Below are 19,148 nucleotides of genomic sequence, written 5' to 3'. Positions count from 1 at the left end.
TATTTGGCATTTCCCTAGGAAGAGAAAGTGCCCTCCCGTTCCACACACATAAAGTAAAAGCACTGTGTTAATCATGAAGACATTTTTAACATTTTGGTTGAGATGTTTTCCAAAAGTAGAAAACAATTTTTACTATTTCATTTACTTACAAAAATTGGTAAAAATACTTTTCACTAAGTGCCCGCTTCTTGCCAGTTGTCCTGTGTGGTGCACTGAGGGCACGTTCCTCCACTTGTGTCCCTTCAAGGCTTGTGATTTTGAAATAGGCTGTCAAATTCATCTCGGCTTTGATAGACGTGGGATTGGAGTCCTCATACTATGGACCTGACCCTGATTGAGCAGAAACTGCTCAACCAAGGGACTGCTGAAGGGAACAGTGGCTGATTTTGCACTTCAGCTTCTGAGATTTACTTCCAACTTTTTGTAACTAGTGCAAACTAATGCCTCTAAATATTCAGTGTCACAATCAGTTTTAAAGAAATTAGGATCAGCTCCTTCTGTAGTCATCTTCTGTAGCTAATTAGTTCTCTTACACTGTCAGGAAATACCAAAGCTGCAGTGGGATATTTTCCTGACCTTTTTTGGTGTGCTGAGGAACACATGTAGAAAATTGTTTAAGATAAACTTCTTGAGGAGAAAAGAGAATGGGTTTTGAGTACTGTAAAGATTTATTTTTTTTTTTTAATCAGTTGATTATACACAGTGTCGGCAACAGTTTCCAGCTAGCTTATCAGCTTTCCGTCTGAACTAAGGGATATCCAAACAGAGATCCGACTTGTGTACTAAGCTTGTAAACATCTGGGTAAAGATTTGACATATTATTGCACAGAAAAAGTTTTATTCTTTTCTTTTTTCTTTTATAGATAGAAAATGCTGTATTGGTTGCTTCACACTGTGTGCTTGCACTCAAATGCCTGTGGGCAGCACACTTCATACACCAGCCTTTTACATACACAGTGGCTCACGGTAGTTTACACAGTGCACAGAAAAGCCTCCAAACTTGGATGTGAAAATCTGAGCCTGAGATTTGGATGATCATGATGAAGCATTTAGAAAATAGGCTCTCTGTGACAAATGACAGTAATTTTTCATAAGGACAGTTGGGAAAAAATGTAGGTGTTGACCTTAAAAAGAAGGTAAATGAGAAGATGGGATCTTAGGCTTCTCGTTTGTGCTGGGAAAAGCAAGGATGATCTCTTACCCCTCATGCCATTGTGGAGAAGACATTGCCCTTGTCTTAGGCAAAGTCAGCTTAGATTGGATAGTCGGAAAGGGATCCTGCTTTTTGGGGTAAGAAAACTCTGGTTATGTGAGTGTAGCAATGTTGTGGAATAGCTTTTGAAAGTGCTCTTTAAAGGCTAGTCAGACATCTGGCAGGAAGATCTTGATGTTGGTGAACTTGCATGAAAGGATCTAGATGATTTCCTGGGGCTGCTCCCAGGCGATTTTCTGTCTGCTTTTGTCTCTAGAAATGGGTACCCTCTGCATGGAGGGGTCTCTGAAAGCAGGGATAACTGTGAAAATGAGGTTTCTGCAATTAATTTACTATCACCATACCTGAGCAGAGCAGGTTGGACTCGATGATCTTAAAGGTCCCTTCCAACCTAAACGATTCTATGATTCTATTCTATGAAAAAGAGTTTCACAGCATTTAAAATGGGAAACTGGCACAACTGTGAGTGAATTACTGTGGTAGTGCTTAAAAGTTGTGTCAAGCATGCTGTTCAATCATTAGGCAAGTTATTAACACCATATATCCTTCGATTTTCATTTGGCAAGTTGGCGATTTGCATCCCTCACAAGAGTACTAACTTAGGTGTATGATTACATTTTATGAAATGGCTTAGCAGCTTCCAATGGAGGTAACTGTAGGTGTGGAGTCAGTACTGGGATCAGCATTTATGTTGCAAAACTTGGTAGAGGAAGTTCTGGTAAATAAAAATATTCTGTAAAGATTCAGTGTTGTGGACAACTAGCTCCTATTGTAGTCTTCTCAGAACTTTGATCTGCTGTTATTTGAGGTTTTTTAAGATTTTCTCTTGATTATAGAGCTGCAAATCTCTGTATTTGTGGTAATCTTAACAGGAGCAGGTTTGGAATCTGTTACATCTGTCTTTCTTCATATTCATATCTGGTTTGTTTAGATGGTAATCTCTCTGGGAGAGGGGTGGTTCCTCACGGTGTCATTCTACTGTGCCTAATCTGGATCCTACTCTTGCACAAAAGATAAATGTAATGCAATGAATCTCACTTAAGGCAAAAACTGATTGCTCAGGCACACGTGCAGACTGGACAAGAGTTTCTCAACCTAAATCCAAGCCTGTGTCAAGTCAGAAACAATTTATTTCCTGATATTTTAAAACTTTTATAATACAAATTTTTTATTGGGATTGTTGGGGTTTTTTTCCTCTGTCCCTAATCTATTCCTTAGTTTCCTTCCTCCCTGACCTTGCGGATTCTTTTTAATTCTCCCCATTCTATTTAGAATAAGCATTGATGAAAATAAGCCCATTGAGATTTGCCTAATAATTTCTATCTAAATAACTTGAATTGTGTTTAACACCATGACTAAGAGTTAGACATATCACTCATAGTTGCACACTGGCAGCATAACCTGGCAATACTAGGTTCTGAACAGGTTGCTATTCTACCTTCATCACTGTATTTTCCAGTACAGCAATACTGGTGGGTCAGCCCAGGAAAGATGAAGAGCGAGTTCACGTGTCCCATGACCTCATTCTTTCAGCTCATATTGCTAGCAGTAGCTTCATTGTAGATAATTTTAAAAGCATCCACATTGTGTTTAAGCAGAGCCAAATGTAGGACATCTGTGCTACAGGCCCCCTGAACAAAAGTTTGGAGTGGCAGCTGATGACGTGGTTCCCTTTCACCACTTTGGAGCTCCACAGGTATGCTTGTAGGCAAGCCTGGTTTTGTGAGCAGGCTCAGGCCCAGTTTTACTGACAAGGTAGTGATCTGACAGGTGCATGTCATCTGCTTCTTTTCTTGTTTCACCACTGACCTGTGCCACTTCAAATTTCAGAGACATGCAATGCAGTATTGATTTTCTTTCATGTTTAAACTGCTAAAAATGTGTTGGCTTAAAATAGTTATTTCTTATTATTATACTTTTATCAGTACTGTTTCTCTTTACCATAAAATGAAGAACCCTGAGCTTTGATAAATCTTAGATAATTTGTGAAAACTTCAATTTCTTTCTAATGGTGGAATCCTGAAGTCCTCTTGTGCAAATGCTAAAGCAATGGAGGCTCAAACACTTTTGTACCTCAGGACATCCAAGTCTGAATTAAACACTAAAAGTTCCCCTCTTTCTTAGACTTGATCTCGTGGAAACTCCTTGCAATTTAAACCTTCTTATTATGTGCCTGGTACAGTGCTGTGTGCTTGAGGATGCTTAATAAATAATTCTTTATTGCAATACATGTATCAGCTAAGAAAACAGCAGTTCAAGCATCATTTATTTTTTCTGATAAGGATCTTTAACAACATCACAAATATGAGAGCAAAACTGATTTTCCTGTTAGTGGGGAATAATTGTTTTTAGAAATCTGCATGCAGCAGTATAATGGTTTTCCCTTTCATTCTTCACAGAAAATGCAGGTTCTCTGAAAGTTCTTTTTGGGACACCTGAGTTTGTGGCTCCAGAAGTTATAAACTATGAACCTATTGGATATGAAACAGATATGTGGAGTATAGGAGTTATCTGCTACATTTTGTGAGTACATTTGCTATTCTTAACACAAATCCTGACAGTTGCTGAACACACAAAATTTCCATCGACTTCTGAATTCTTCTCCAATTTTCAGGCCTTTTGTATTCTAATTAGCAGCTCCAGCATGTTTAATAAAAATTCTCTGTTCTCTGAAGGGTGTCATTGGTAAACTGCAGAACTAGCAGTTCTGGAAATTCAGCCATTTAGTATTGTACATCTTACATCATAAACCAGCAATGCTTCATCTCATTTAAAAAGACAATGTGACACTATTTTATTATTAACTTTAAACTATTCTTCCTTCCCAGATGTTAAAGAGAAGGGTTTGGGCATGCACTAATGAACTAATAACTGGTAATTTCCCTTCTTTTATTCCCAAGAGAATATTTTTGTGACATTTTAGGGTCTTCTTACTCAGATTGTATCCCCCGTGGGACAGACTAAAGTATCCCAGCATTACCATATCTATTCACAGTGCATTATAATTTATCACTAAGCACAAACCACTGGATAAATACATTTTATAAGCAGCATGGATCAAGCTCATGGAAATATTTTAGAAGACGGCTAGCTGCAGCTCTTGGTTACATATTTTGGTACTTGATTTGATCTTTATATGTCATTTGATAACACATGATTATGAACTTCAGTGGGTCTAGGGAAATGTACATGGAAATAGGATCTCTGTGCCTAGAACAGCAAGTGATCTTCCAACTGTGACTTTACACATTTGTTGCCATATAAACAAATGAAAAGAGAAGCTCAGTTTGGAGCACGGTTCTTTCTCCCTCATTCCAGTTTCAATAGTAAGTAAACAGCAGATCTGCTATGCACTCATTCTTTTAAAAGCCTCCTCTCAATACCCTACTTTCTTTTTCTAGAAGAGTCCCCTCCACCCTGGCTACCCTCTGGCAATGCAGTTGTTTGCCTCACCTTTACTCAGTCTGTCTGTGATTCTGCTTGCCTTGTCAGCCTATACTTGTTCTCATACTCTTCTCATTTCCAAACTAAGCAACACGATTTTCTGTCTTGTCCCGTGCAAAAGCTACTACATCAACTGCCTTACTCCCAGCAGAGACTCTGAATATTTCTGTTATCTTCTGTTTCTTATGTGAAGTGTGCTACACTCTTCAAGGTCACTTTGCTCTGCCAGTTTATTTACAGGACCTTTATTTTCAATCCACTTCCAGCATTTCTTTCTAGATCTTGAAAGCTCGTTTGGATCACCCTGTAGTTCAAATAATGTAGACCACACACGCAATACTCAGATGACAAATTCATTTATTTCTCTGGCTTTTGAGGCCTCCTGAGTTAGAAAGCACTGGAAGCGCGGTCCGGAGGTGCCAGCCTGCCTGCACAGCAATGGAAAACCCACCCGTGACACCAATGCTGCATTGCCCTCTAGAGGCCTCCTACACCTCAAGGGACAAAACGTTAACCACAGGGTTACACGCACATTTGGGGAGTTTAACATCTTTTGCTGTCATTTGCTATCAAAGTATATGATGAGTTTTCATGTGTTTACAGAATAAGCAGTGACATGTCGAACAACCAAGGCAAAAATCGGTGATAGCAGTTGTGTGTGCTCCTAAGGCATGCAGCCAGGGTGCTGCTCCCATACAGTATGTGCTGGAGAACACCGTCATCATCTAAGTAGACAAGGCAAAGGGAGCACGTGAAACAGGTGGAGAAAAGGTGAAACGTCTTGCCAAAGACCAGTCTGCCGGCAACGGCTGAACTGCTTCTTCCCAGTTTCTCTGTGTCACCAGAAGCAAGATATTTGGATGCTGTAATGTTCAGCTGATGGGATTGGGGCGGTGGTATGCTTGATTCAGATGACCAGATATGACTTGTGAAATATATTAGGAAATGACTTGTTTGCTAAGGTGTGTTCAAGCTCATTTAACTCCTCTGGAGGGGAGTAACATTACCCAAACATTACATTAGCTAACATTACATTGAGTACATTACCCAAACGCAACGAAAATCTTTTTGATGCATAGCTATTGCCACAATAATGATCAACAGTAATAATCAGCTCTTGTCTTCCTTGCCTAAGAATGAAGTAATGGAAGTTAGGGAAGACCTGTGAGTCATTGCTTGGACTTTCCCTCTCCACCCCAGAGAGGCAGGCTCCCAATCTGTCTTCACTTCCTCAAAGCCCAGCTATTTTTGCAGACTCACAACTATGAGCCATTATCCAAAGTGGACCATCACATCATCATTACAGAATGCAAATAAAAGTCATTGAGAACTGCATCTCTCTTTAGTTGTATCTCTGCTTTCCTGTTTTGTTTATAAGCTCAGAACTGCCAAATCTCATGCATGAAGTGTAAGACTCACTCATTTGGTGTCTGTCCCGCACACCATCACTGTGCTTGTCACTTAGCATTTGCATCCCCTCTCCCCCTGATGCGGTGAGTGGGGCCATGAAGGAAGAAGTGAGCGCTGCAGCAGCACTGGACTTAAGGGCAGGTCTGCTACAGGCAGCTGATGGCCCAAAGCTGCTGTGTCCAACCCATGTCCTAAGTGAAGCCCAGGGAGCATCCTGTTGCATGACTTGACATAACAGCTTCTTTAAGGTAGGATTCTAGGGTGATGGGAGACCTGTAACCTGCCTAGAAAGGGACGATGTTTCCATTATACCCTGTACAACAATGAATAGAAACCAGGTTTAGCAAAGAGCTGCTAATGAGATCTCCAGGGGTGAAGGGTCTTCCCTGCAGAAGAATAGATGGGTGGGATGTAATCTCAAGTAGGAAACAAAGTGACAGCACTCCTCCAAAACCCTGCAGCAAAACTTCTTTCCTCGCCTTCTGCTATGCAGGTGTAAGTACAGATATTACACTCTCTCTTGTGATGCTGCATCTGCTTTCCTTATGCCACGACTGACTTAATTCCATCCTACAGCTCATGGGTTCCCTTTCCACATTTCTAAGCTACATATTAAATCCTTTTAATCTTTCTGGATAACTTATTCAGACCTGTCGCTTCATCAGTCTTTCTTCTTCCTTAAATTTCCCTGTTTGTATTCCCCACCTCATGTTTTTCATCTTCCACTTTTATCTTGTTCTCTCTCCTGTTCTGCATCACAGTACTGTCCCACATACTTAAGCTGATCTATTGCCTTTGAAGTAACAGGCCACGAATATTATAGCTTGTGTATATCATTTCCATTTATGTCTATTTCAGTGTTTCTTTTTGCATTTACAATAATCTTTATCTAATGAAGGTTAAACCTCCGGAATTCTTTCCAGCTCTTTCTGTCCTATTTATTCTTCTGGGCATTGCTGAATTTGTTTGTTGTTTTTTCTATTTCTTTTCTGATGATCCATTTAGATAGTGTTTCCAATACTTAGTAATCTGAAATAATTTCTAAATTCTATTTTTAGTTCAAATTTTGGTCTAAAATTTCACCGCTGCATGTACATACATTGCAAGTGGACAGCCCTTTTCCTTCTGTCACCATCAAATCTGACCAGTATCCGTGAGGAATTGGCCGTGGCTGACTCAAACCTCTGCTTACTTTCTATTAGTTCTTCTTGCTTTATCAGTGCGAGGCAGTGGCTGTCTTTTCAGAGTAGTTGATCTCTGACAATTAATAATTTTTTAATATGCTATATCTTAGGATGGTTTTTAATATCACATTTGATCTTGCTGTATACGCTTTTCCTTCAGCACCTTCCTAATAACATGCACCCTGATTCTTCAAACATTCTCTTTCCTTTTTTTCTGTTGTGTCATTCATCGCTGCTGTTATTCCTTCCGTTTGGCAGTTTGGGTTGGCTGAAAGGTCCTTCCGCATCACTCACCTTTTGGGTGTGCTGACTTGGGACTTTGATAAGGCAAGACACTCATGCCGCTGGCTTATACTTGTCGTATTGAAAATTTAAGCCTCATTAATACAAAGATGAGAGAGCACTCCTTGTTCATTCAATAAAGCAAGTTCAGAGAGCTTTAATGTCATGACTGTACTGCTCAAAGGAAAAGGAATTATTTGTTCAGTGACACTGGCAAATTGTGATTCCTCATTAATCCACTGGGCACATAAACCAAGGATGAGAACAGAGTAACACCCTTGCTTCAGCAATGAGCTGTCTTCCTTTACGTGGGTTCAGTGGCCTGTTTCTTCCTTGAGATGACCACTGTGGGAGTCAGTCAGCCCTCAGCTAAGGAAAAGGTGGATGTGTGTCCCCCACAAAGTACCCTTGATTTGTTTCATTTCACTTGTAAAAGAATGAAATCACTACATGATCTCCAGGATGCAGGCATTATCATGTGCTCATTTGACATGACCTGCACAGATTTATCAGAAGCAGATCATACTCTTCATACCGAGATCTGTTACTTTTTTTCACTGCTAATGCGATGCAAAGACTGTAAGGAGGAGCTCAGTGTCATCAGCCCTGAGCAGTTGCTGCTGGAAGCACTGCCTGCAGAGGAACGCTCGGAGTCTGGCTTTTTGAGACATGCAGCAAACTCATCTTTCCTGGATGAGTAGCAGTCTTCATGCAAAGATTTCCAAGTGAAATGCTATGCTATTTGTTACATAGACAGAGAGACCAGCAACCACATTGGACCCTTTTGATCTTAACATTTCTAAATCTGCACTCAGAGCTTTGTTAGAACAGACCAATAAACGTTAAGGAACTTCTAGAGGATAAAATATCTTTCTTCTTTATTTAGAAGTGGAAACTGAAAGATTTTCTAAACAAATGGTTCTTAACATGCCAGGAAGATGCCTGGTTAAGTAGCTGGAAAAATGTTTTCAGTAAACAACTTGCTGCTTGTCTAATAGTAACTTTGCAGTGTAAGCTCATTATTAATTTTCTGGAGCGGGTAGCTCATCTTTATCACTTAGCTTCAGCATTCCAAAAAGAAATTGTTTCCATAATCTGTCAAAAGAGTTGCTGGGACATTATTACTTTAAATGGCTATTAAGAAATGAACAACCAAGACTCAGGTCAGTGAAATCTGTGTTAAAGATAAGAATTTCTGGTTATAAACTATGCTCGTTACTGGATTTTGTTTTCTGACTATAGACAAGGATCTCGTTCTCCTTACAAGTATTTCCATGACAAGGCAACTGATTCATAGTGTAAAACTGTGGTAGAGAGAGAAAATTATTTTAGCCTTATAAATTTACAACAGCACATTCAGAAATACGAAAATAGGTTCATTGAAACGTGTGAATGGGTACTGTTACACTGGTGTTTGGAAATGACAAAGTGAGTGGAGGCTTAAGCAATACCCATCTGGTAATTTACCAAAGCGAGAAATACCCACAGTATGGGATGGGTCAATCCTACCACAGCATTTAAGATTTTATCTGACAATTCTGTCATGCAATTCTTAAAAAAAAAAAAAAAAAAAAAAAAGTCAACTAAAACAACCAAAGTTTTTTTTTTCCTCTCTAATCTCCTTCTATTTATCCTCATCCCTCAAAAGATGTGTGTGTCGTGCACTATCCCTTTGCCCAGAAAGCCAGATGTCTTTATAAGCACTGCCTCTTATGGCAGTGTGGAGCAGTGGTGTTTCTCCATGCAGCAACGTCTCTGTACCTGTAGCAGTCTTCTTAGCATGGAAATGATCTCTCAGTACTGCAGCTTCAATCTCTGGAAACAGGCCAAAATATTATCTAATGTAGCGCAATAGCTGCACAATACTATTTGCGGTAATACTATGCAGAGGTCACCTTTGCCATACTTCGATCAAGTATTGAAGGGAAATGTGATTGTTATTGCTCTGGTTGCCCAAGTGTGTCCTCTGGAAGCTTACCTGGATGAAGAGAAGATGTGCATCTCCTACACTGACAGTGAACTAAAGAAATACTTCATAGACCCTTCATTTGTATAAAATACGAGCCTTTTTAGCAGCTGCTGAATTGGCTGAGAGATTATTATACTTAGTACATATTCAAAAATGAGACAACTTAGTAATCAGTATCTGGAACCCAAAACTTAGAATTGCAGTCTGGATGAGATTTTTTCACTTTCTAAAACATTATAGAGAGCCATGACATTGTCACAAATAGGAAAATGCTTAAATATTGGAGTGGAAACAGGTTTAAGGCCCTACAGGAGTGCTGTGCGGATTCCAGGACAAAGATTTTGCTTCAACGATTTACCTGGCCTTGACGGCTGATGTGCCTGGGGCCAGAAGAGAGCCCCTCATTGCGCTGCAGCTATACCAGCTCTCCAGTGCTATCAGGCATAAACCTTATCGCTTCCAGTAAAGTAAGTGTCAAAGACAGAGAACAGTCGTGGTAAAGTTGTTTTATGTGAGCATTTTTTGGTATGCTAATCTTTCGGCTTTATGTAATTTATGCCTATTATATGTATGTTCATAGACAGGTTTATGCCACCTTATACATTTATAAAGTCGTGCTTCACTGTTGCATCTGAATGCATCCCATGTAATGGAAAGTAAGACAGCAAATGCCTTCTGTTCTGGTTTATCTCTTTCTGCCTGAGAAGAAACAAACCTTTTATCTTCTTCTCATGTATTATTACTAGCAAGTGTCTGAAGTATACATGTTAAGATTCTAGACTCTGATGTACTGCACACAATTTCCAGAAATGGTAAAAGAGTTAGTATCTGCTTTGTCTGAGGCTTCAAAGACTGTGTGTTTTGCTTTGCTTATAGAAATAAAATCCTTAGGAACAAATTCCAAATCTGATTTTGAATGTAATTAGTAGCAAAAGCATAGCAAAAATAACTTTGGAGGAGGCGATTACACTAATATTATTAATCTAGTAGCTCACTTTATTTGATCCCAATCTCTTTTTCTACTAGTCTGTTCTGTGATATTCAGTAGCATCACAATATTCATATAGTATTATAGCCATAAAGTATTTTCAGAACCCTAATAAGTTCCACTTATTTTTTCTATATTTAAAAAAAAAAAAATGTACTACTGTTGAAATGTAACCGGTTGTTGTAACTGGGTAACATGATTGCATAGAGAAAGCAAATAAAGTCTGTCAAATTTCATTAAGAATAGGTTATTATGTAAATTGCATGTCAGGAAGAAGACCTGGAAAACTGAATAACTTGTAGTTCTAAGGAATATGCAACCTTTCACCTGAAAGTTTTTACTGAAAGGGTGATATATACAGGAATCAAAAGTATCCAGATGCACAAAGGTACAGTATAATAAAGGACAACACTCAACTGGAGAAAGATACTCTGCAAAAATGGCACCGTGATGTTCTGTAATTGCCTTTCACTGGCAATTTATCAGTTATATTGAGTAAAAAGCCTTGGAAGCTCAACTTAGGTTATAAAAGAGTATTATTACCATTTCATGCATCATCATGCATGAAGACATAAAGACCAAATTACTTTTGGATGCATCTGCATAATTCTACAGCCTGCAGTGATGTAGCACGGTTTTATCTGGCTGTATAATTCAAGGTGGTTTTGTTTACAAAATAGCCCTGTGGATTTCATGATTTCATTATGCATCTTTCTTCTTGGGCTCTCTCTGCAGGAGTAAATGGAATAAAATGTACAAAACCCCCTTGTTTCGACAGCAAAGGCAACAAAGTCACTCTGAAAGCACCAGGAAAAAAAAAGCTATTCTGCTGAATTTGGTGTAAAAATTGCTGTATTATTTATGCAGAACTAGACGAGTCATTTAACAGACTAGTATGCTCCACTTTCACCTAATTCTAGTTCTTTCCTCAAAAATGTCTTGGAGAAAGAGAAAGAAAGAGCAAAATTTTTCCATTCAGTTTTTCAGTCAAAATTCTAGTTTCCTTCCTATAAGACTACCTGTAGTTAGCTTTGAGTCCTTTTGTTGTTTTTTTTTAAAGGGAGCTTTTACTGATAAACATCTGCAGAGCATAGGAGATGTCACACATGATTTTAATTTGCTCCTCTGACAATTTGCAAATTGACACTGTTTGTTTTGTGTGTGTCTGTCTATTCTCTTCCCAGGGTCAGTGGACTTTCTCCTTTCATGGGAGACAACGACAACGAAACCCTAGCCAATGTTACCTCAGCGACGTGGGACTTCGATGATGAGGCTTTTGATGAAATCTCTGACGATGCCAAGGACTTCATCAGCAACCTGCTGAAGAAAGATATGAAGTAAAGCTGTCGGACTTGATACACTTTCTATGTTTGCATTTAGCTGAACTTGCCATTCTTGTTTCCCCACTGTGAATCTCCACATCGCCACAGGCACCTCTGGCAAAGCTCTGTGTGCCTGTCTGTCTGTGTGCAGCTGTCATTTATTTTACGTGCAGGGTGCAGGGTCTGAATGGAGCGCCTGCCTTTTAATCGCGTGCCTATTCCGGTTCTCCCTTCCCTTGGGCAAGATGCACCCCAAGGTTTTGTGTGGCTACTCTTATCTTCACCCTTGTGTGACACAGATTCCTGCATGACATGTTCTGTCTTGATCTGAATGGGTTGCAATTTTGCCAGATTTATTTCCATGTGTTGCTTTTAAGTGCAGTACCTCCGAGTAGGCAGCTTTCCTATAAATCTAGTAATCAGGCAAGAAAAAAAAAAAATCATGAGTCAGAAGCCCTGTTTACAGCAGACTCTGAACAAACCAAGGGAAGAAAATGTACTTCTTCCAATGAGTTTGCAATCGGATGGATGGAGAACTGAAGGTTATTTATCTGTGTACCATGAACAAAGTGAAGAATGGATGTGGCTTGATTAGAGATTTGGACATTTGTGTTTTGTTAAATGTTCAGTGCTGCAGGGAAGGAGGGCATTAAGCGGTGGGAAATGGGAGATCCCTGTCAGTGAAGGAGAGGAGATCTGGGACAGGGTTCTGCCAGCATGAGGTAGCTGAACCATTGCCATTGTGGCTCTGCTGTAGGTGTTCTATGCCTAGAACATACGGCTTTTCGTGCTTTGTTTTATAATGTTTTATTAACACTTGAAAGTGCACAGTTTTCTCTCCAAAAAAACTACAGAAATTGTGAAGGTGAGTTTAAGAAGTAAGCACAGCTGGGAGAGCAGTGTCATGTGATCTATGTTGCTAAATTTAGGAGACGGAAAAATCAGCTCTCAGAAAAGAGAGTGCAAAATAATATTAAAGCAGGTAGGTTCAACTATCATTAATGGCAACACTGACTAGTCTTTTTATATAAAAACAGGAGTCGCTTAAATTGTACTCAGTGTCTTCAGCATCCTTGGCTGCAAAAAGACATCAAAAACATGGAAGCCAAAAAACTTTCCAAAGATAGGATGAAGAAATATATGGCCAGAAGAAAATGGCAGGTAATGAAGAGGACACAGAATTGGGCTAGTTATCCTAATAAGTCTCTTTATTTTGAATGTTTATGATTGTGAGAAACATGCCATGCCAGATGGTTTCTGCTGCTGGTGAAAACTCCAGTGTGGTCAGAGTATGAATGCAGTAAAGCAGGTTTGGTTTCTACTGGTGAGCAGTACGAGGGTGCACAGCTGCATATATCCAACATGTGATGATTCCATTTCAGGATACTAAAAGGCATCTGAGTTCAAGTATAGTTTTTCCTACTCTTTTGGGGGTATGACCATCTCTCCTCCCTGCCCTCTCCATGCCACTGAGGGCTCAGGGATTATGTTATCCTTAACAAACCTGAAGAGCTAGGAAAAAGCTTATCTACCTGGCCTCTCTAAAGATACCTCATTTTGTGGTAGTTTCATTCTCCTAAGCCAGCAGCTGTGTCCTGATGGAGCACCAAGCTTCTCATGGATTTGGTCAGATCGGTTTAATAATTTTCTTTGATGTATCTGGTCTCCATATCTTCTTTTTTCTTAATGCTAGAAGTGCTGTAGCAGGTCCATCTGCGCCGTTCTGATAGCTAGGGGAGTTGATGTATAAAATCCTGGATCCAGCCTTTTGAGTAGCCTACAAAATATTAATTTATGTAAATCTACCTTATATTTCCTCTTACGTTCTTCTGTACGTGTTTCTTAGGCGCTCATGCAAGCTGTACAAAAACACTAGCGTCCGTAGCGGAGGTAACATAGTTTGAGCATATTTTAGTATCCTGGGGTTGATTCCCGAGCCTGTCAGAGGCCTACTTCCATCATGCAGATGGTACTTTTTCATTCATTTCATATTAGCTGGTTATTCATCCTTGATGAAACTCAGTCCAGCCCATACAGCTATTGAGAGAGCCGTCCACCACCAGAGTTAAGTTTCAGTTAAACAGGACATAGCTTTCTTGCTGGCCCTCCTCTCGCACAGTGCTTTTTATCCGCTGCTCACAGAGACATTCATTTAGGTATGAGTTCATCAGGGGAAGTTTATATCTGCAACTAAATTTGGTAATTCAGACCAGCCTGCTCTGTCTCTCCTAAAACAACAGAGCTATATATAAGCAGTTTGTCCAACAATTCCAGCGAGGTTTGCAGGGATCCCGGATAATTTGTTCGAAGCACGATTGTTACAGAAAATTACATGCCTGTTGGACTGGATTGATCAGAAGCCTTTTATGTTATGTCTTAGAAAACAGGCCATGCTGTCCGGGCAATAGGAAGACTGTCATCCATGGCAATGATTTCTGGTATGAGTGGGAGGAAGGCCTCTGGGAGCTCGCCCACCAGCCCTATAAATGCAGACAAAGTAGAGAACGAAGGTAAGGAATTTTGCTGCACCATATTTTTACCTCTCTGTGAATCAACCTTAATAAAACTTTTTGTAAAATGCTAGAGACCAATCATTGAGTTGGTCGTTCCTGCTCTCCCTCTCTGTTTTTATCTTCTTTTTTTTGTTGTTGTTTTAAAAGAAATCTATCAAAAATTCATTGTTCTCATATTGTTCTGCTACTCAGAAAGCCCCAGTATAAGTATGGGCAGTAAACTCTTCTCTTTTTAAAGCCAAAGAATTAAGGCAGATTTGTCAGCTGCACTTTCTATCAGTTTGGGAATGCATGTTTATGAAAAGATTACAGTGATGTATTGCTTTCTCATGCAAGCGAGCCAGCAATAAAGTATTAACACTTGCTGCACCCAAGACGTGCTCTGCATTAACCATGCTCCTCAGACAGAGGCATTTAAGCAAAAAACCAAGTGTCTACGTTATTCTGCTACATCCCCATTTGAAATGTGGATTTGTGGTGTGTAACAATCAGAGGTGCACACATTTGACACTTCTGAAAATCAAGCAAGTAATTTTGACATATTTACATGGACTGCGGGCCTGATACAAGTTGAACTGGTTTACCCCTCTGACTATCAGAAGTCCAGGTTCGGTTAGAAAGAAATTCAAGGAAAAAATAAAGATGATTTGTAGCATGGTGGCCTGCATGCTGATTTCATTCTATTTATGGCCTGAATCTTTGTCCAGCTGCGAGAGACTGGCACAAAATGAAGCAGCTAACATCCTCACTGTCCCATTAGCCTTACAGAATTAACTGAAATAAAAGATGCTTTCTGGTAATTAAAAATTCAAATGCATCTCTTGATAACATGCCCTGTAAAATAATTAACTATCTCTTCGCTCTTCCTCCAGATGCTTTCCTTGAAGAAGTGGCTGAAGAAAAGCCCCATGTAAAGCCATATTTCACTAAAACAATCCTTGACATAGAGGTTGTAGAAGGAAGTGCTGCTAGATTTGACTGCAAAATTGAAGGTACTTTGAATTAGCATACTGTTTCTTTCTTTCCTTCCTTGCCAGCTTTCTGCCTTGTGCTGTTTAACTTTTTCATTTTTTTTTCTGATTATTGTTGGGTTGGTGTCATTTTGCTTTACCATTATCCGCATGTCACAGCATGAATGTGCTGCCATAACAGAAATTATTTGGAGCTGCATGGGCTTGTTCTGTGCTTGCCATAGAACAGAAGTCTCCAAGAGTCAACGTGTGAATCACCAATTCAGAATAGCAAGTGGGGACAGTAAGATTATTTTTGAAGGCAGAAACAGTAAAACCAAGATGCAAGCTAGTACCATAAATTGCAAGAGCACACTGTTAGGGACTGCTAACCAGAAACCAACAATAAGTAGGGAGTCACTTGTCTGAAATGACAGACAAGTTTCAAGTGACCTCAAGATAACTTTAACCCATACATACATTGTATTAAAGGCAAAGAAGTCCCTAATAGTGTTCTTTGCATGGGAAGTAATGATACCATTGTGCTGGGTGCAAAAGTCTCATCTAAAAAATACCGTATTGCTTGGGGTTTTTAAATTGCAAGTTCAAGAAAGAAAACTTAGACTGGAATATGCAGATGGAAAGAATAAGTTTACGAGAAGGCACTTAAGGAGCTTGGGCTTGGTCAGCCTAACAGTCTGAAGGCCAAGCCCAGTAGCACTTCTACCGCAATGAGACTGAAGCTTCTGTATCACAGCTGTTGATGAAAACTAGAAATTAGGAAGAGAAGAGCTGTTAAAACAAAATGGATGAGTCAGTACCATACCGCATGTGTTCAAGTTAAACACTTTCTAATCTTAAAATGAGGTTCAGAAACTGCCTCACTGACCTTCTGCTTGTTTGTTTCTGTGCTCCTAATCTCTTTCACTGCCTGTGTTTCCCACCTCACAGTGGAGATGTGAGGATGGATTATTGTTGCTCATGGATGCTCAACGTGAGGGGTATGTGCATAAGTACTGCATGGAATAAACAGACGGATGTACCACGGCCAACGTTCCAAACTTTCCAGTGTATCGTTGTAATGTTCGTTGTGTATTAGGGATTCCTGCACTTTATTTCTGCTCAGTGGGAAGTCATCCTCCTGTCACAGTTCAGAACTTGGCTGAGACAACAAGCTTTCACTTTGTTATACCAGCCAAGAGTACTGTATAAGGGATTGTTCTCCAGCATGTATGGTACAGCCCTGCTCTGGATGCTTCGAGTACAGCAGAGCCATTTGCTTCACAAAAGGCTCCAAAACTCCTGTTGAGATGCATAATAAAAATGCTTTTTTTTAGACTCTTTTGCTTATCCTAACAAACACAAATAGGAAACGGGAGTGCCACGGTCACCAAACAGGACAGGCTGGTGTGTAAGGAGCAGATTACGAGGAGGAAGGTTCAGAATAGCCACAACAAAGAAACCTGAGAAGGAGATTAAATTGTAGTTGTAGCCCAAAACACCTTACCCTTGAAATTCTAAATCTCGGTGTTGGGAACTGTGGTTTCCACAAAAGCTGCAATGTCAGGTAAGCCTCAAATGCACTGTCAAGAGTCCCTCGCTGGCTGATGTCCGAGACACACAAAGCTGTCTGCAGTTGCTGCTAAAGTAGTGAAAAGAGGAATCTAGTAGAGTCCTCAGTGCTAACTTTTGATTTTTTTGCTCTTCATAATAAAGTTGTCTCAGGTAAATGTGAAGTAAAAAGGCCTCACATCATCTACATGTATTTTAAATAGAATTCAATGAAGTATTTGTATATCAATACATTGGCATGTCCACACACAGAGAATTAGAGCTTAAACTACTCGCAGATTAGTTAATACTTGTTCATCGCAATTGCTGTTCTCTCTCCACTATTGCAGGCTATCCTGACCCTGAGGTAATGTGGTACAAAGATGATCAGCCTGTCAAGGAGTCCCGTCACTTCCAGATAGATTATGATGAAGATGGGAACTGTTCTTTGACTATTTCTGAAGTATGTGGGGACGATGATGCCAAATACACCTGCAAAGCTGTTAACAGCCTTGGTGAAGCCACGTGCACCGCAGAACTCCTTGTGGAAACAATGGGAAAAGAAGGAGAAGATGAAGATGACGAGGAGGAAGAATGAAACAAGGCTCAAAGAAAAAAAAAAAAATGAAAAAAATATATTTAAAGACTCTCCTTATAAGGCTCAGAAAACCAAGTTATCAAAAGCACCTTGTGTGATACGTAGGTCTTTGGGGGGTTGTTTTTTCAGCATGATCAGTTGATACCTGTTTGCTTTATGTATGGGCATTAATTCAAATCACCAGGCAATTTTAAGTTGCTAGCATGATTGGATTTACTTTAAGCAAGTCATCAACTAAGTTGTCCAGTATATTTTTAAAGTCAAATGTGTGGAAAACAAGTCTACAGTTATATTCTGAACATCTTAAAGAAAAACAGTCTATTTGCTGAGCTCAGCGCTCTATACCATCGCTTTCCTCAGCCAAAACTGCAGCTAAGTTGGCTCCCCAAGATCTACTTTACAAGGAATCATTTGCCAGACACGCAGTGAATCTCTCCAGTCCTAAGAAAAAGGCTGCTCTCTGAGAAGTGTCTTCTATAAGGGAAGGTCTGACACAGCCAGCATTGCAATTTAGATGTTGGTACGGCTCATTTTTCATTTGTTTTAAACAGAATTCCACAGCCCTAACTTCAAACAAATCTACTGCCCTTTCTCCGTGCACTCTTAGTGCTGCTGTAATACTGGCTGCAGTCAAACGTCCAGGTGCTTTCCCAAGATACTTCTGATCTTGCTTTTAACCAGCTGATCACACCTTGTCACCTTTCCCTTACAGAACCTGTCACTTCAGTGCAGTTACAGCTGCCTACTTACGAAACAGACTGCAAACACAAAGACTGAGAACATTTTCTGTTGTTCTGGTCACTCTAAGAATGACTTATGATTCATATATATGCTGCTGTGAAAAAACAGGTTATTGCACAATCAGTGACTTCTATGTGCATGTGTGTGAACGGAATCCCAGGTTAGTTAAAGTTTCACCCACTTTTATTTGGCGATAGCAAAACAGATTTCAACTGATGATAAGCTGGAAGCTCCCACAGATTTTTGGAGTAGCCAAAAAGATAGTAGCCTGGATTACAAACTCCTTTATACTTAGCAGTTTCCAAAGAATCTTAACCTATATAGGACCTATTTCTACCTTATGAGCTTGACTGTCTTGTTTTTGTCTTGAACCTGCACCAGTAAGGCTTTTGCATTTTTTAAAAATGCAGAAAACCAAAACAAAACAAAAAAACCCAAACCCCAGTTTTTTTGTCAGAAATGGTTAATGCACTCAGACTTAGTAACTTTGCTTTCCTTTCACAGTATTGGCACTTTTTAATTTTTTTTTTTGTGGTTGTTCAGAGGTAATATCAGAGGCTGCAAGGTGATACGCATAATCCAGAACCAATGTGTCTTATACCTATGTATCATTCCAAAAGTGATTCTTTTTCTTTTCCACTTTTTGTGTGTAAAGTGCAACCATTTGCATTTCAAAGGTTACCTCTTTTAAAAAAACCATTACCTTAAATCCTCACCATTAAGTAGTCAGTGTACTTTAATACAGGTGTGTACAATATCACCCTTAGGTTGTTTGATATTACCTAGTTGTGTATGTGTTTCATATGATTTGCTCTTCTACATTCAAAGCTCAACTAATGTGGATGACACAATGGTTTTTAACTGCTTTACTCTTTGTTGCTAAGTTCAGACTGCCAGCATGTCTTTTCCTTTTCAATTGATAAAAAACTCTTGTTATACTAAACACAGTATTGCCACAATTCCTTATACAGAAAGGTTTTGAA

At 39.6% G+C, this 19,148-nt stretch overlaps 1 protein-coding gene across 2 annotated transcripts in view; it reads left to right on the top strand.

Moving 5' to 3' along the window:
- MYLK (myosin light chain kinase) overlaps positions 1-17,446 on the top strand; it is a 114,631-nt gene extending 97,185 nt beyond the window's left edge. For both annotated transcript variants that reach the window (XM_009701262.1, XM_009701270.1), the window contains 6 exons: positions 3,613-3,736; positions 11,675-11,827; positions 12,850-12,973; positions 14,193-14,322; positions 15,198-15,317; positions 17,177-17,446. In XM_009701262.1, the coding sequence (XP_009699564.1) occupies positions 3,613-3,736; positions 11,675-11,827; positions 12,850-12,973; positions 14,193-14,322; positions 15,198-15,317; positions 17,177-17,424 (899 nt within the window). In that variant the 3' untranslated portion in view covers positions 17,425-17,446. The remainder of the gene's footprint in view (positions 1-3,612; positions 3,737-11,674; positions 11,828-12,849; positions 12,974-14,192; positions 14,323-15,197; positions 15,318-17,176) is intronic.
- The last annotated feature ends 1,702 nt before the right edge of the window (positions 17,447-19,148 follow it).

The sequence above is a fragment of the Cariama cristata genome, unplaced genomic scaffold, assembly GCF_000690535.1.
Source record: "Cariama cristata isolate BGI_N322 unplaced genomic scaffold, ASM69053v1 scaffold7780, whole genome shotgun sequence".
NCBI lineage: Eukaryota > Metazoa > Chordata > Aves > Cariamiformes > Cariamidae > Cariama > Cariama cristata.
This window is presented reverse-complemented; position numbering and strand designations above follow the sequence as displayed.